This window comes from Electrona antarctica (assembly GCF_951216825.1).
Source record: "Electrona antarctica genome assembly, chromosome: 15".
NCBI lineage: Eukaryota > Metazoa > Chordata > Actinopteri > Myctophiformes > Myctophidae > Electrona > Electrona antarctica.
This window is the reverse complement of record NC_136796.1, coordinates 1721855-1740267: the sequence shown is the minus strand read 5'-3', so window position 1 is coordinate 1740267 and position 18413 is coordinate 1721855. Positions and strand designations below refer to the sequence as shown.

General features: G+C 45.2%; 1 protein-coding gene across 1 annotated transcript in view; it reads right to left on the bottom strand.

Moving 5' to 3' along the window:
• Positions 1–11068: 11068 nt before the first annotated feature.
• nkain1 (sodium/potassium transporting ATPase interacting 1) overlaps positions 11069–18413 on the bottom strand; it is a gene marked incomplete at its 3' end in the record, with an annotated part of 16846 nt that continues 9501 nt past the window's right edge. Inside the window, exons 4-6 of the mRNA XM_079522953.1 lie at positions 16460–16540; positions 14810–15007; positions 11069–11146 (exon numbers count right to left, since the gene is read on the bottom strand). Coding sequence (XP_079379079.1) covers positions 11069–11146; positions 14810–15007; positions 16460–16540 — 357 coding nt within the window. The remainder of the gene's footprint in view (positions 11147–14809; positions 15008–16459; positions 16541–18413) is intronic.

Sequence of the window (18413 nt, the reverse complement as noted above, 5' to 3'; positions counted from 1 at the left end):
AGCCGCCGCCAAGGAGCGGTGAGCTGCAGCCGTGCCGCGCTTGGGAATCATTTGATTAGTTGATTTGACCCCCCCAATCCAACCCTTTGATGCTGACATTGCTGAGTGCCAAGCAGGTAGGGAGGCATTGGGTCCCATTTTTACAGTCTTTGGTATGACCCGGCCAGTTTCAGAAAGAGGAGAAGCTATTATAAGCTAAAGCTATGATCATTCCAACCGGCCTTTAATTAAATAAACGTTCACAGTGCATCGTTACGTTTCAACTCTGAAACCTAACACCCCCCCCCATTATGTCATCCTCCTCACAATGCATACTAATGCCCTTATGACTCACTATATGATACTGTAAACCGGTGGTTCCCAAACACTTCTTGTGAGTGGTGCAACCACTCCTCTAGACAGCTATGTGTGTCCCTGCCTGGCTGTGTCCCTGCCTGGCTGGCTGTGTCCGAGCACGGGAAATAGCGTTTGGTTGCGTTTGGTTTGCGCAGCCTAACACACACACACATATTAACTGTATATATGATGATTTCGGGTGTGACAGTACAGTACAGTACAGTAGAGGGACCCCCTGGGGGACCCCCACACGGTAACTGTCATTTCTCGACCGTTTCGGACGCAGGGCGGCTCGCCGGAACTGGGCCGGCCCCCTGGGCGCGTTCCTGGGGGGCTGGAACTTCCGGGGACCACCGCGGGGACCCCCACACGGAGTTGCACCACTCACTTCACACGGGTGTGATTTTGTTTTATTACAGGTCCCCTAATTTTTTGATTCCATAAAAAACTTCCATAAAGTAGAAAACAAAATAGTGAAAATAGCCGATATACAAGCTTGCATTGCGGCGTGAAGTGACGCGTTGTGAGCTTGTAGATCGGCTATTTTCACTAGTTTTGGGTCCCGAGCTAAAGAGAAATCTGTTTTGGGTCTCGAGCTGAAAAGAAATCTGTTTTGGGTCTGGAGCTAAAAAATAAATCTGTTTTGGGTCTGGAGCTGAAAATAAATCTGTTTTGGGTCTGGAGCTGAAAATAAATCTGTTTTGGGTCTGGAGCTGAAATAAATCTGTTTTGGGTCTCGAGCTAAAAATAATCTGTTTTGGGTCTGGAGCTGAAAATAAATCTGTTTTGGGTCTGGAGCTGAAAATAAATCTGTTTTGGGTCTGGAGCTGAAAATAAATCTGTTTTGGGTCTGGAGCTGAAAATAAATCTGTTTTGGGTCTGGAGCTGAAAATAAATCTGTTTTGGGTCTGGAGCTGAAAATAAATCTGTTTTGGGTCTGGAGCTAATGTGAACCATTACGACACAGCAACCTGTGTGCAGTCAGTGTGTTTGGTAGAACCATTACGACACAGCAACCTGTGTGCAGTCAGTGTGTTTGGTAGAACCATTACGACACAGCAACCTGTGTGCAGTCAGTGTGTTTGGTAGAACCATTACGACACAGCAACCTGTGTGCAGTCAGTGTGTTTGGTAGAACCATTACGACACAGCAACCTGTGTGCAGTCAGTGTGTTTGGTAGAACCATTACGACACAGCAACCTGTGTGCAGTCAGTGTGTTTGGTAGAACCATTACGACACAGCAACCTGTGTGCAGTCAGTGTGTTTGGTAGAACCATTACGACACAGCAACCTGTGTGCAGTCAGTGTGTTTGGTAGAACCATTACGACACAGCAACCTGTGTGCAGTCAGTGTGTTTGGTAGAACCATTACGACACAGCAACCTGTGTGCAGTCAGTGTGTTTGGTAGAACCATTACGACACAGCAACCTGTGTGCAGTCAGTGTGTTTGGTAGAACCATTACGACACAGCAACCTGTGTGCAGTCAGTGTGTTTGGTAGAACCATTACGACACAGCAACCTGTGTGCAGTCAGTGTGTTTGGTAGAACCATTACGACACAGCAACCTGTGTGCAGTCAGTGTGTTTGGTAGAACCATTACGACACAGCAACCTGTGTGCAGTCAGTGTGTTTGGTAGAACCATTACGACACAGCAACCTGTGTGCAGTCAGTGTGTTTGGTAGAACCATTACGACACAGCAACCTGTGTGCAGTCAGTGTGTTTGGTAGAACCATTACGACACAGCAACCTGTGTGCAGTCAGTGTGTTTGGTAGAACCATTACGACACAGCAACCTGTGTGCAGTCAGTGTGTTTGTAGAACCATTACGACACAGCAACCTGTGTGCAGTCAGTGTGTTTGGTAGAACCATTACGACACAGCAACCTGTGTGCAGTCAGTGTGTTTGGTAAAACCATTACGACACAGCAACCTGTGTGCAGTCAGTGTGTTTGGTAGAACCATTACGACACAGCAACCTGTGTGCAGTCAGTGTGTTTGGTAGAACCATTACGACACAGCAACCTGTGTGCTGTCAGTGTGTTTGGTAGAACCATTACGACACAGCAACCTGTGTGCTGTCAGTGTGTTTGGTAGAACCATTACGACACAGCAACCTGTGTGCAGTCAGTGTGTTTGGTAGAACCATTACGACACAGCAACCTGTGTGCAGTCAGTGTGTTTGGTAGAACCATTACGACACAGCAACCTGTGTGCAGTCAGTGTGTTTGGTAGAACCATTACGACACAGCAACCTGTGTGCAGTCAGTGTGTTTGGTAGAACCATTACGACACAGCAACCTGTGTGCAGTCAGTGTGTTTGGTAGAACCATTACGACACAGCAACCTGTGTGCAGTCAGTGTGTTTGGTAGAACCATTACGACACAGCAACCTGTGTGCAGTCAGTGTGTTTGGTAGAACCATTACGACACAGCAACCTGTGTGCAGTCAGTGTGTTTGGTAGAACCATTACGACACAGCAACCTGTGTGCAGTCAGTGTGTTTGGTAGAACCATTACGACACAGCAACCTGTGTGCAGTCAGTGTGTTTGGTAGAACCATTACGACACAGCAACCTGTGTGCAGTCAGTGTGTTTGGTAGAACCATTACGACACAGCAACCTGTGTGCAGTCAGTGTGTTTGGTAGAACCATTACGACACAGCAACCTGTGTGCAGTCAGTGTGTTTGGTAGAACCATTACGACACAGCAACCTGTGTGCAGTCAGTGTGTTTGGTAGAAACCATTACGACACAGCAACCTGTGTGCAGTCAGTGTGTTTGGTAGAACCATTACGACACAGCAACCTGTGTGCAGTCAGTGTGTTTGGTAGAACCATTACGACACAGCAACCTGTGTGCAGTCAGTGTGTTTGGTAGAACCATTACGACACAGCAACCTGTGTGCAGTCAGTGTGTTTGGTAGAACCATTACGACACAGCAACCTGTGTGCAGTCAGTGTGTTTGGTAGAACCATTACGACACAGCAACCTGTGTGCAGTCAGTGTGTTTGGTAGAACCATTACGACACAGCAACCTGTGTGCAGTCAGTGTGTTTGGTAGAACCATTACGACACAGCAACCTGTGTGCAGTCAGTGTGTTTGGTAGAACCATTAGGACACAGCAACCTGTGTGCAGTCAGTGTGTTTGGTAGAACCATTACGACACAGCAACCTGTGTGCAGTCAGTGTGTTTGTAGAACCATTACGACACAGCAACCTGTGTGCAGTCAGTGTGTTTGGTAGAACCATTACGACACAGCAACCTGTGTGCAGTCAGTGTGTTTGGTAGAACCATTACGACACAGCAACCTGTGTGCAGTCAGTGTGTTTGGTAGAACCATTACGACACAGCAACCTGTGTGCAGTCAGTGTGTTTGGTAGAACCATTACGACACAGCAACCTGTGTGCAGTCAGTGTGTTTGGTAGAACCATTACGACACAGCAACCTGTGTGCAGTCAGTGTGTTTGGTAGAACCATTACGACACAGCAACCTGTGTGCAGTCAGTGTGTTTGGTAGAACCATTACGACACAGCAACCTGTGTGCAGTCAGTGTGTTTGGTAGAACCATTAGGACACAGCAACCTGTGTGCAGTCAGTGTGTTTGGTAGAACCATTACGACACAGCAACCTGTGTGCAGTCAGTGTGTTTGGTAGAACCATTAGGACACAGCAACCTGTGTGCAGTCAGTGTGTTTGGTAGAACCATTACGACACAGCAACCTGTGTGCAGTCAGTGTGTTTGGTAGAACCATTACGACACAGCAACCTGTGTGCAGTCAGTGTGTTTGGTAGAACCATTACGACACAGCAACCTGTGTGCAGTCAGTGTGTTTGGTAGAACCATTACGACACAGCAACCTGTGTGCAGTCAGTGTGTTTGGTAGAACCATTACGACACAGCAACCTGTGTGCAGTCAGTGTGTTTGGTAGAACCATTACGACACAGCAACCTGTGTGCAGTCAGTGTGTTTGGTAGAACCATTACGACACAGCAACCTGTGTGCAGTCAGTGTGTTTGGTAGAACCATTACGACACAGCAACCTGTGTGCAGTCAGTGTGTTTGGTAGAACCATTACGACACAGCAACCTGTGTGCAGTCAGTGTGTTTGGTAGAACCATTACGACACAGCAACCTGTGTGCTGTCAGTGTGTTTGGTAGAACCATTACGACACAGCAACCTGTGTGCTGTCAGTGTGTTTGGTAGAACCATTACGACACAGCAACCTGTGTGCAGTCAGTGTGTTTGGTAGAACCATTACGACACAGCAACCTGTGTGCAGTCAGTGTGTTTGGTAGAACCATTACGACACAGCAACCTGTGTGCAGTCAGTGTGTTTGGTAGAACCATTACGACACAGCAACCTGTGTGCAGTCAGTGTGTTTGGTAGAACCATTACGACACAGCAACCTGTGTGCAGTCAGTGTGTTTGGTAGAACCATTACGACACAGCAACCTGTGTGCAGTCAGTGTGTTTGGTAGAACCCATACGACACAGCAACCTGTGTGCAGTCAGTGTGTTTGGTAGAACCATTACGACACAGCAACCTGTGTGCAGTCAGTGTGTTTGGTTAGAACCATTACGACACAGCAACCTGTGTGCAGTCAGTGTGTTTGGTAGAACCATTACGACACAGCAACCTGTGTGCAGTCAGTGTGTTGGTAGAACCATTACGACACAGCAACCTGTGTGCAGTCAGTGTGTTTGGTAGAACCATTACGACACAGCAACCTGTGTGCAGTCAGTGTGTTTGGTAGAACCATTACGACACAGCAACCTGTGTGCAGTCAGTGTGTTTGGTAGAACCATTACGACACAGCAACCTGTGTGCAGTCAGTGTGTTTGGTAGAACCATTACGACACAGCAACCTGTGTGCAGTCAGTGTGTTTGGTAGAACCATTAGGACACAGCAACCTGTGTGCAGTCAGTGTGTTTGGTAGAACCATTAGGACACAGCAACCTGTGTGCAGTCAGTGTGTTTGGTAGAACCATTAGGACACAGCAACCTGTGTGCAGTCAGTGTGTTTGTAGAACCATTAGGACACAGCAACCTGTGTGCAGTCAGTGTGTTTGGTAGAACCATTACGACACAGCAACCTGTGTGCAGTCAGTGTGTTTGGTAGAACCATTACGACACAGCAACCTGTGTGCAGTCAGTGTGTTTGGTAGAACCATTACGACACAGCAACCTGTGTGCAGTCAGTGTGTTTGGTAGAACCATTACGACACAGCAACCTGTGTGCAGTCAGTGTGTTTGGTAGAACCATTACGACACAGCAACCTGTGTGCAGTCAGTGTGTTTGGTAGAACCATTACGACACAGCAACCTGTGTGCAGTCAGTGTGTTTGGTAGAACCATTACGACACAGCAACCTGTGTGCAGTCAGTGTGTTTGGTAGAACCATTACGACACAGCAACCTGTGTGCAGTCAGTGTGTTTGGTAGAACCATTACGACACAGCAACCTGTGTGCAGTCAGTGTGTTTGGTAGAACCATTACGACACAGCAACCTGTGTGCAGTCAGTGTGTTTGGTAGAACCATTACGACACAGCAACCTGTGTGCAGTCAGTGTGTTTGGTAGAACCATTACGACACAGCAACCTGTGTGCAGTCAGTGTGTTTGGTAGAACCATTACGACACAGCAACCTGTGTGCAGTCAGTGTGTTTGGTAGAACCATTACGACACAGCAACCTGTGTGCAGTCAGTGTGTTTGGTAGAACCATTACGACACAGCAACCTGTGTGCAGTCAGTGTGTTTGGTAGAACCATTACGACACAGCAACCTGTGTGCAGTCAGTGTGTTTGGTAGAACCATTACGACACAGCAACCTGTGTGCAGTCAGTGTGTTTGGTAGAACCATTACGACACAGCAACCTGTGTGCCGTCAGTGTGTTTGGTAGAACCATTACGACACAGCAACCTGTGTGCAGTCAGTGTGTTTGGTAGAACCATTACGACACAGCAACCTGTGTGCAGTCAGTGTGTTTGTAGAACCATTACGACACAGCAACCTGTGTGCAGTCAGTGTGTTTGGTAGAACCATTACGACACAGCAACCTGTGTGCAGTCAGTGTGTTTGGTAGAACCATTACGACACAGCAACCTGTGTGCAGTCAGTGTGTTTGGTAGAACCATTACGACACAGCAACCTGTGTGCAGTCAGTGTGTTTGGTAGAACCATTACGACACAGCAACCTGTGTGCAGTCAGTGTGTTTGGTAGAACCATTACGACACAGCAACCTGTGTGCAGTCAGTGTGTTTGGTAGAACTTTCTCACTCGCTCTTTCAAGAATTAAAAACCTTTTAACTGTCTCACGATAAAGAGTAATGATCCATTACTTTTTATTCCAAAAATATGGACGCAGAGTTCAGAACATTACTTTTTGAGGTCCTTGAGACATTATTATTTTTTATATATTAAGTGAGATATAAAAAATAATGTCTCCTGTTCTAAAATAAAACCTGGCATATGTGATATTTTAATAATCCGCCAGAGGAGCCAATTGGAATAAAATGAAAGAAGAAAATAAAGAAATAAATAATAATTATTAAGAAATGCGCTTTTGTACAACATGTTTAATTAAAATGTAATTCACACTTTTGACCTGGTGTCCCGATAATTTCATGAATCTTTTTAACCCCTTTGGTGTTTTAAACATTATGTTATAATTTAGCTATTGAAAAATAGCAGATCTACAAGCTCATAGCGCGCCACCGAGTGGCACGCTACGAGCTTGTAGGTCTGCTATTTTTGAAAAATCGTGAAAATATTTATTTCAGAAAACTGGAGGATTTAGAAGATTTTTTTTTTATTTCGACGTCAGGCCTAAATGGGTTAAAATAGCAAAAAACGGCTCATCTACCAGATCATCTGCTATTTTCACGGCTATTTTTGTTGCTTCTTCTTCAAGCCATTTTGCATTTGGGGGTGGGGGGGGGGGGGGGGCAGAGGCTATGGCTACAGTTCGGGAAACCTCCCTAGAGTCTGTGGATGATTGAGTCTTTAGACACTTCCAGCAAGCGGCATGTTCCTCCTAGGGTTCCTGGCATACACTAAATGCAAACAGGAGGTAATGGTCTTCCCATTATCCTACAGCAGTAGAACAACTCCTTTGCTGGGTCGACGACAGAGTACAGCATCTTGCAATGGGTCTGGTCCACAAGATTCGATACACCACCAAGATACCCATGTACCTGTCTAGATACTTCCTTAATGTTAACGAAGTCCACACCCACAACACCAGAGGGAGTGCAACAAACCATGTACAACCCAGATTCGGCACAAACAAGCGACTAAATTCTTTTCGCTCCTATGCCACCAAAATGTGGAACGCCCTACCAACAGTCATTAAGACATGCAAATCCCTTGACTCCTTCAAAACCGCTCTCAAAGGGCACCTACGGACGGCCCGTAAAATCTGATTTCCAACATGCTTATATGCATTTTCTCACTGTATTACTAGCATACATACTATTTTACAATTTTACAGTGAAATCAGTCGTCCTATTTTGACTTGCTATCCGATACTGCTGACATCCCAAATAATAGGAGGTCATTCCAATGTCACGTTACAGTGGGCTTCGATGACTTCATCTGACATGACACCGCATCATTTACCGTAATATTAACCCATTTAGGCCTGACGTCGACATTTTTAAATGTTTCTGTATCAGTGGTGCTCAATATTTCATGTCAAGGACCCCAAAAATTATATGTAATATGCCTCCGTCCCCCCATCTGAAAATATGTTGTTCCAGGGACCTCCCCAGAAGCAAAGATTTTAGTTAAAATGTTCACTCTGTCATAATATATATTATATTCAAAGATTTGAGGCACATTTTCACGATTTAAAAAAAATAGCAGACCTACAAGCTCATAGCGCGGCACTCGGTGCCGCGCTATGAGCTTGTAGGTCTGCTATTTTTCAATAGCTAAAGTATAACATAATGCTTTAAAACACCAAAAGAGGTTCCCGCCCATAATGGGATAATAATGACACCCCCACACACAGCCCATGATGTCATGATAGAAACAACAAAACGCTCCAATGCGACAGACAGATGCTTTTTTATTGCACCAGAATAATCCGTGTGACGTTCGGAGCACAAGGCTCTTCTTCAGACCAAAGACACGACTTATTGACGGACAATAAAAAGCATCTGTCGCGTTTGAAGCCCTCAGTGTGAGTAGCGTTTCATTTTGGCCGGCTATGACTAAAACTATGACTAAAACTATGACTAAATATATTGACAATTAAAAGACAAGTCGTGTTATATTTGGGTGTTGTGGTCTGGAAATAGCAGATCTACAAGCTTGTAGATAGGCTATTTTCAGCATGCAACAGTGTAAAATCAGCCATCAAGGCCCGACAAAATACATGTTGGTCGGCTGAAACTAAGATGACTAAAATACGACTAAAACTTAACAGAATCTTATTCAAAAGCCTATGACTAAAACTAAATTTGCTGTCAAAATCAACACTCCAGCCAACAGAGCATGCAGACAGACAGACAGACAGACAGACAGACAGACAGACAGACAGACAGACAGACAGACAGACAGACAGACAGACAGACAGACAGACAGACAGACAGACAGACAGACAGACAGACAGACAGACAGACAGACAGACAGACAGACAGACAGACAGACAGACAGACAGTGCTAAGACACTCAGGACAACAGCAGGGATTTTCCAACTGCCGTCCGTGACCGCTCCCACAGATGGGGCGGTAACCGTGACCGTCCCACAGATGGGGCGGGCGACCAGATGGGACTTGTTGTCACTCACCATGACTCAAGTCAGGGAAGACAATAAGTGTTGCCAGGACTGCTTATTACAAGCAACCTTTGGCCTTGTTTTTCTTTATAGTTGCAGGTTGCACTGTTTTGGGCTTGTTTCTAAAGTGTTGTTTGTTTCCAGATGTTTTGATTTGATTAAACCAGTGGTTCTTAAAACATTTCAAGGACCCCCAAAAATGTAATATAATAGAACACCCTCGAGTGTAACATTGCAATTATACAACAGTTAGCCAAGATATTGGCTAAACAAAAATATAATTTTAACCCACTCTGGGCGGGAACCCCTTTTGGTACCGAGTGCCGCGCTACGAGCTTGTAGATCTGCTATTTTTGAAAAATCGTGAAAATGTGACGCAAATCTTTGAATGTATATTATTTCACAGCGAACGTTTTTAACTCAACTATTTGTTTCTGAGGGGTTCCTAGAACAACATATTTTCAGATGGGGCTCGGTGGCCAAATACATATCATTTCTGGGGTCCTTGACATGAAATATTGAGCACCACTGATATAGAAAAATAGGTATTTCACAAAACTGTCAAGACATTTTTTAAATTTCAACGTCAGGCCTAAATGGGTTAATGACAGATGTAGCCACTATACGACCACAAATGTCCCAAGAAACTCGCTAGCCTAGCAACGGCTGCGCTCTGGGAGAGCAGCACAGCTGATGTTTTGATTAGGTGTTCCTATACTGTCGTTTAAACAGGGCTGTGAAAGCTGTGAAAAACCAATCAGATTGCTTCCTCCAAACGACCTGTTGTATAATGTGTATAATGTGTTTGTCCACAGACCCCCTAACTGAAATGGTAATTTGTTCCAGGGACCCGTTTCAGATTTGTGTGGTTAAAATGTTACGAAAATATTCAAAAGAAAAATCCCCCACAGGACCAAAAAAAATATAGCAGATCTACAAGCTCACAGCAGGCTTGTAGACCGACGTATATACAGTAGGTTTGTAGTGCTCATCATGTGGCCTAGTAGTCGCTTCTTTTGGGCTTGTTTTCGTAAACCTGGTTGCTTTATTTCTCTCGCAAAATCCGGCAACACCAGCCGTGACTCAAGTCACGTAAAACAATAGGCGGGCGACGGCATGCGCATTCACAATGACGGATCGTCACACACATGAAACCACTCTCTCACACAGAGGCACCATGCTTTGTGAGCTTGTAGATCGGCTATTTTGGGAGTGTGACACACACACACAAACCCACATGCAGTCAAGCATGAACTGACCATTCTGACCATTCTGGGCGGGAACCCCTTTTGGTGTTTTAACTAAGCATTATGTTATACTTTAGCTATTGAAAAATAGCAGACCTACAAGCTCATAGCGCGCCACCGAGTGGCGCGCTACGAGCTTGTAGGTCTGCTATTTTTGAAAAATCGTGAAAATGCGGCACAAATCTTTGAATATATATTATTTCAGAAGACTTTTTTTTTAGGCCTAAATGGGTTAATTCTACGGGACCTCTTCTCCACTAGTCCCTTCCTAACACTTTGGTATAGTTATTATTATTCGTCATAGTCATAGTTTTTGTCATCAAGGCTTAGTTTTTATTTCGTTTTCGTCAGCGAAAAAAGGTAGTCTGTGAACATTTTTTCATCAGTTTTAGTCAACGGAATCAACAGTGCAGTGCACCAGCGCCACAAATCGGCCTCCCCAACTAAAGGCTCATTCATAGTCTGGATTTTCGGTGGTGAGGTGACCACCGCTCCGGTGGTGAGCTGACCACCAGAGCTGAAATAACGTTGAGCGGTGGTGAGTAAAAACAGAGAGAAGGGCTGGAGCGGTGGCGGTGGTTTGCTCTTCACCGCGGCTCGTGACGTCATGTTGTAGTTCGGTGGTCACCTCACCACCGAAAATCCAGACTATGTATGAGCCTTAAGACACTTGAATTAACACTTGAATTAACGGAGGTACTCACAGCTGTCCTCGTCATCCTGGAAGACCTTGCTGACGTAGCAGGCGTACACAAAGCCGAAAAGCTGCCAAGAGAAGAAATGGGAACACTTGGGTTAATTTCAGACTTCATCGTTTCAATTTACAATCGTAATCATCGTCATATTCGTTTCCATGTTGGAAAAGGTTCATACATTAAAATGTCTTATTGATGGTAGAAATAGTAGCTCTACAAGCTCACAATGCATCGCGATGCGTCACGTTGCGAGCTTGTAGATCGGCTATATAATTTCTTTGTGTATCTAAGTGTTTGTCTGATCTGCCCCGCCGTGCAATAATTTTGTTTACAAAGCTTAAAAGCCGCCACAACACAATCAAATCGTTAATCACAATTAATCGGCAAGTAAAATTTCATAACCGTGACAGCCCTCTGTGTGTGAGGGGGGGGGTGGGGTGTGTGAGTGTGTGGCTACAGTATGTGTGAATGTGTGTGTGTGCAGGCTGCCTGCAGTTGTTTGGGGTTGGGGGGGAGGGGAGGGGAGGGAGGAGGAGGGGGAGGGGGGTGATTAGCGCTTCCGAAGCTTATCCTATTTAGATTTGAGGACGATTCTACAAATGCCTTCTAATCAGTTTTCTGAAAAACCCTATGTTTCTGTTTCTCAAACATTTTCATGTCAAGAACTCCAAAAAAATATATGGAATCGGCTGCCGAAACCCCATCTGAAAATATGTTGTTCCACGGACCCCCCCCCCCACCCCCCCCCCCCCCCACCCCCCCCCCACCCCCCCCCCCCCCCCCCCCCCCAGAAGCAAAGATATGAGATAGATCAAAATGTTCGCTCTGATATATGAACTGATATATATCGCTCTATATTCCAAATTTGCTCCACATTTTCATGATCTTTCAAAAATAGCAGACCTATACAAGCTCGTAGCGCGGCACTCGGTGCCGCGCTACGAGCTTGCTCTTGTTCCTGGTCTGTTCGTACATAAACCTGATTGTTCCTGGTCTGTTCGTACATAAACCTGATTGTTCCTGGTCTGTTCGTACATAAACCTGATTGTTCCTGGTCTGTTCGTACATACACCTGATTGTTCCTGGTCTGTTCGTACATAAACCTGATTGTTCCTGGTCTGTTCGTACATAAACCTGATTGTTCCTGGTCTGTTCGTACATGAACCTGATTGTTCCTGGTCTGTTCGTACATAAACCTGATTGTTCCTGGTCTGTTCGTACATAAACCTGATAACCTGATTGTTCCTGGTCTGTTTGTACATAAACCTGATTGTTGCTGGTCTGTTCGTACATAAACCTGATTGTTCCTGGTCTGTTCGTACATAAACCTGATTGTTCCTGGTCTGTTCGTACATAAACCTGATTGTCCGAAGCAGCAGCTCTTTCTGCCATATTTCACTTTATGCACAATTCATCTAGAATATATGAAAGTTTTATATTTTATATTACGGAAGAAAATGAACTTTTCCACGATATTCATCGTCGTTTCAATCCAACACACAGACCACCATTGACACATGAGGAAAAAAGTCTTACAAACACCTAACCACTTTGACCCTGGCTGGCATCTCTATTTGAGGCATGCCAACCCCATTTGGACCTGAGGCTCATTCTAAAAACGCCTTCCAAATCCTAACGTTATGTTTTCAAAAAGAACTTTAATGTTTAATGTTCTTGCCCTCGTGCCTGGTGTAGCGTGGTCATACGCCACGCCATATGAGCATACGCCTTTCATGCGGAACGTCGTGGGTTCAAACCCTGCCCTACGCCAAATCAAACGGGTTCAGATCTGAGCCGAATCTCCTGCTGCAGGAGGCACATCTGAAGCCTGTCCTCCAGATGTAAAAACACATGCGGATATATATATATATATATATATATATATACACAGATGCTATGGTGGATTGAAAGGTAATAAAAAAGACGTATGTTACAACAGGTCTAAACGGGTTATGGGCGAAAACTCCTATTTCTATTTTAACCCATTCTGGGCGGGAACCCCTTTTGGTGTTTTAAAGCATTATGTTATACTTTAGCCATTGAAAAATAGCAGATCTACAAGCTCGTAGCGCGGCAGCTGCTATTTTTGAAAAATCATAAAAATGTAGTGGAAATCTTTGATTATATATATTCTTTCAGAGCGAATGTTTTTAACTCAAATCTTTGCTTCTGGGCGGGGGGGTCCCTGGAACAACATATTTTCAGATGGGGGTCGGCGGCCAATTACATATAATACTGGGGGTCCTTGACATGAAAATGTTTGAGAACGACTGACATAGAAACATGGGGTTTTTCAGAAAACTGAAGGTAGCATAGTATAGGCCCACCCAGCACATATAGGCCCACCCATCACCTATAGGCCCACCCAGCACCTATAAGCCCACCCAGCACTTATAGGCCCACCCAGCACATATAGGCCCACCCATCACCTATAGGCCCACCCAGCACATATAAGCCCACCCATCACTTATAGGCCCACCCAGCACCTATAGGCCCATCCATCACCTATAGGCCCACCCAGCACATATAGGCCCACCCATCACATATAGGCCCACCCAGCACCTATAGGCCCACCCATCACATATAGACCCACCCATCACTTATAGGCCCACCCATCACTTATAGGCCCACCCATCACATATATGCCCACCCATCACCTATAGGCCCACCCATCACATATAGGCCCACCCATCACCTATAGGCCCACCCAGCACCTATAAGCCCACCCAGCACTGCCCGTCTTGACTGTCCTCCAAGGTGGATATGCTGGATAGTCTGATAGCGAGGTTAGACTCCGTGGTGGTGGGAAATATTACAAGTTTTATTTTTGTAGAAGAGGCAAACTAATATTGTTATTATTGTTTATGCCGTTTGCTTTGATGGAATAATTGATTGAACATGTACGCCGTAATATGATTTGATTTGTGTTCTAAAATAAAGTGTTTGTGTTGATTATTGTGTAATATGTTTGTATGTGTAAACTTGATACTATAAAAAGGTCTATTTTCCCTTCATCTTTATCCTTTTTAGTGTAATAGTGTTAGTTTACTATAATTAGATTAATACACGATAATCAACACATCACTTTATTTAGAACACACCCAAATCAAATCATAGTACAACAAACGTGTTCAATCAATTATTCAATCAAAGCAAACGGCATAAACAATATTAGCTTGCCTCTTCTACAAAAATAAAACGTTAAAAAAAAGTTAGTTACACAGCTGCATTCTGTCGCGCGTGCCAAGCTGTCATTCTCTTGTAGCCTATAATTTATTTCTCAATCTCACCACGGAGTAACCTCGCGTCTCGGAGGACAGTCAAGACGGGCAGTGTCGGTAGGCCAATCACACGCAGGCGGGGCGTTACCATGCCTATGCTCGGACACAAACGGAATTCACGCCTTGTGGATAGGGCGAGGGCTGTCTTACTGAGACAACGTGTAGTCCAGGAAGTAAGTGAGTCCTAAGTGAGTCCAGTGTCCATGACATCAGAGACACTGGGCTCACTGCTTAAATCTAAAATATCTAAAACACGCAATCTGGTGTGTGTACAGTATGTGTGTGTGTGTGTGTGTGTGTGTGTGTGTGTGTGTGTGTGTGTGTGTGTGTGTGTGTGTGTGTATGTGCGTGTGTGTGTGTGTGTGTGTGTGTGTGTGTGTGTGTGTGTGTGTGTGTGTGTGTGTGTGTGTGTGTGTGTGTGTGTGTGTGTACAGTGTGTGTCCCATACGTACAGCCAGCAGGACCTGCAGCGCGGAGCTCAGCACCTCGATGTACTGGTAGTCGAGCAGACACCCCGACACGGTGATGACGTGGTGGTCGTCCAGCGCCATGGCGGAGTTGAGCACGGGCGTCACCAGACAGCCGGGACCGTTCTCCATCCACCACGACCGGTGGAGAGACGTGTTGAACGTCATCAGGAAGTCCCTGTCCTGGACACGGAGACGGACACGGAGACGGACACGGTATAAATACAGTAACAACTAGATAAAGTGCCCCTCGGGGCACAGGTCTCCACCAGCGCAGGTCAGGCTGTGGCCTCCTGGTGGCGCTATAATAGGCCAAGGTGAAAAGGGTGCCATTTCGGACGGACGGACTCACACACACACACACACGGACGGAGTGCAAAACATACTCTCTCCCTGTGCCTTCGGCCTGGTGGAGACAATGATTTATTGATTGAATGAATATTTAGTCAGACATGTTAACAGCACGACGTGCTGTTTGAATTTAACCAAATATGACCTGATGTTCTACAAATCAGTGGGTTTCAGAAAATTATTCAAGATTTTTCAAAAATGTTCAATCGCGCTACGAGCTTGAATATCTCCTATGTTTGAATAGCTGACGCCAAAATGTAAAATGACACAGATGCTTTATCGGTTTTAATGGGTTAAAGCAAACAGCATAACCTGTTAATCCGATGGGAATTTTAAACATTTACCTCCCTTTTAGTCTCCTGAGAGATGTTTTTTCAGGCCGGTTTTGAAAGAACAGAACAGCAGAGTGGTAGAATGAGAGTGTTACCACTCTGCTGACTTTTACCACTCTGCTGTGTGGTAAAACATTTAGTGCCATTCTAAATTTGAGTGAATGGCACTATCTTGGACAAAAGCCCACGCACACACACACACGCACACGCACACACACACACACACACACACACACACACACACACACACACACACACACACACACACACACACACACAGAGGAGCCTGAGCAACACAGTGGAACGACCTCAAAACCAGTGTCAAAACTGACAACCAATCCGAGGTCTTTTAAATGGCAGACAAAGGCATGTCTATTGGAAGAGGTTCCCCTATAGAGGGATATTTGTATAGGCTAGATAAGGGAGCACTCGTTTTATGTTATGTAATATGTATGTACTGTATTAAGTTACTGTCATGTGATTTTGTATTGTAAATGTATTTGTATCTTATTAACCCTTATGGCTATTGACGTAATTGACGTAATGAATCAATAAATCCCTTGTGGTTTTAACCCATTGAGACCTGGAACGCATCCATGTCACGTTAGCGTTTAACCACATTAACCATTAACCCATTTTGGGCGGGAACCCCTTTTGGTGTTTTAAACATTGTTATAATTTAGCTATTGAAAAATAGCAGATCTACAAGCTCATAGCGCGCCACCGAGTGGCGCGCTTTGAACTTGTAGGTCTGCTATTTTTGAAAAATCGTTAAAATGTGCCTCAAATCTTTCCAAAAATTGTCATGATTTAGAAAACTTTTTTTTTAAAATTTCGACGTCAGGCCTGAATGGGTTAAAGCCTTTCCAATAAATCAAATCTAAACAAAAATCGCACACACGCTCGCACACTCGCGCGCGCACACACACACACACACGCGCCAGAAGCGTACCTGATTCAGCTGTCCCACCTCCAGGTAGTAGCAGATGATGAAGGAGTTCCAGCCCACCCACAGCACCAGCCACACTGCATACTGCAACAACAGAACACACACACACACACACACACACACACACACACACACACACACACACACACACAATAACGTTGCAGCACGAGGTGTTGTAGAGCGTGTAGATCAGCTATGTTCGATGTGCACGTGTAACAAACAGAGAGAATGTGATTCCACTTGCAATACCTGCATTACGGTATTCTCAACCTTGAGACCGCTCGCTGGCTTCTACGGAATCTAAACCTTGAGACCGCTCGCTGGCTTCTACGGAACCTTGAGACCTCTCGCTGGCTTCTACGGAATCTAAAATGACTGAAATCAGTCGTGGTGGACTGCACACCGCTATCTGGGAGTGTCACAGCGTTCGATAATGTACTGTACAGACAGACAGTGTGAAGATGTCGTGTCCACCGTGGACCACCAGATGTCGTTGGCTGTGGACTACAGATCCACTACAGTGGAGTGGACTACAGATCCACTACAGTGGACTACAGATCCACAGTACACTACACACAGTTGTCCACACTTGAGATTGAGTCGAAAGTCATTTAACTTTAACCTGCCATTTGAATTGACTTTTTGACACCATCCTATTCCTTACGCAGACGATTTTTGAATCACTTTCAACCTGGCGTACATCTTTCAACCTGGCGTACATCTTTCAACCTGGCGTACATCTTTCAACCTGGCGTACATCTTTTCAACCTGGCGTACATCTTTTCAACCTGGCGTACATCTTTCAACCTGGCGTACATCTTTCAACCTGGCGTACATCTTTTCAACCTGGCGTACATCTTTTCAACCTGGCGTACATCTTTCAACCTGGCGTACATCTTTCAACCTGGCGTACATCTTTCAACCTGGCGTACATCTTTTCAACCTGGCGTACATCTTTTCAACCTGGCGTACATCTTTTCAACCTGGCGTACATCTTTCAACCTGGCGTACATCTTTTCAACCTGGCGTACATCTTTCAACCTGGCGTACATCTTTCAACCTGGCGTACATCTTTCAACCTGGCGTACATCTTTCAACCTGGCGTACATCTTTTCAACCTGGCGTACATCTTTCAACCTGGCGTACATCTTTCAACCTGGCGTACATCTTTCAACCTGGCGTACATCTTTCAACATGACGTACATCTTTTCAACCTGGCGTACATCTTTCAACCTGGCGTACATCTTTCAACCTGGCGTACATCTTTTCAACCTGGCGTACATCTTTCAACCTGGCGTACATCTTTCAACCTGGCGTACATCTTTCAACATGACGTACATCTTTCAACCTGGCGTACATCTTTTCAACCTGGCGTACATCTTTCAACCTGGCGTACATCTTTCAACCTGGCGTACATCTTTCAACCTGGCGTACATCTTTTCAACCTGGCGTACATCTTTCAACCTGGCGTACATCTTTCAACCTGGCGTACATCTTTTCAACATGACATTATAGGTGAAAATAAGAGAGTTTGGGAATGTTTAATATTGCTCAAGAATAGCGGTATGTTTATACTGCATAATAACATGCTCAACCGCCTGAGAACAGAAATGGCGGCGATCAAAAGCTGCTACGGCCAGATGGGGCTACAGTACCGGCCCAACCATCTGTGAATGTGGAGGAGAGGCCCATACGATGCAGCACTGCCTTGTTTCTGCACTCTACTACCCAGCCTGGACCATACGATGCAGCACTGCCTTGTTTCTGCACTCTACCACCCAGCCTGGACCATACGATGCAGCACTGCCTTGTTTCTGCACTCTACTACCCAGCCTGGACCATACGATGCAGCACTGCCTTGTTTCTGCACTCTACTACCCAGCCTGGACCATACGATGCAGCACTGCCTTGTTTCTGCACTCTACTACCCAGCCTGGACCATACGATGCAGCACTGC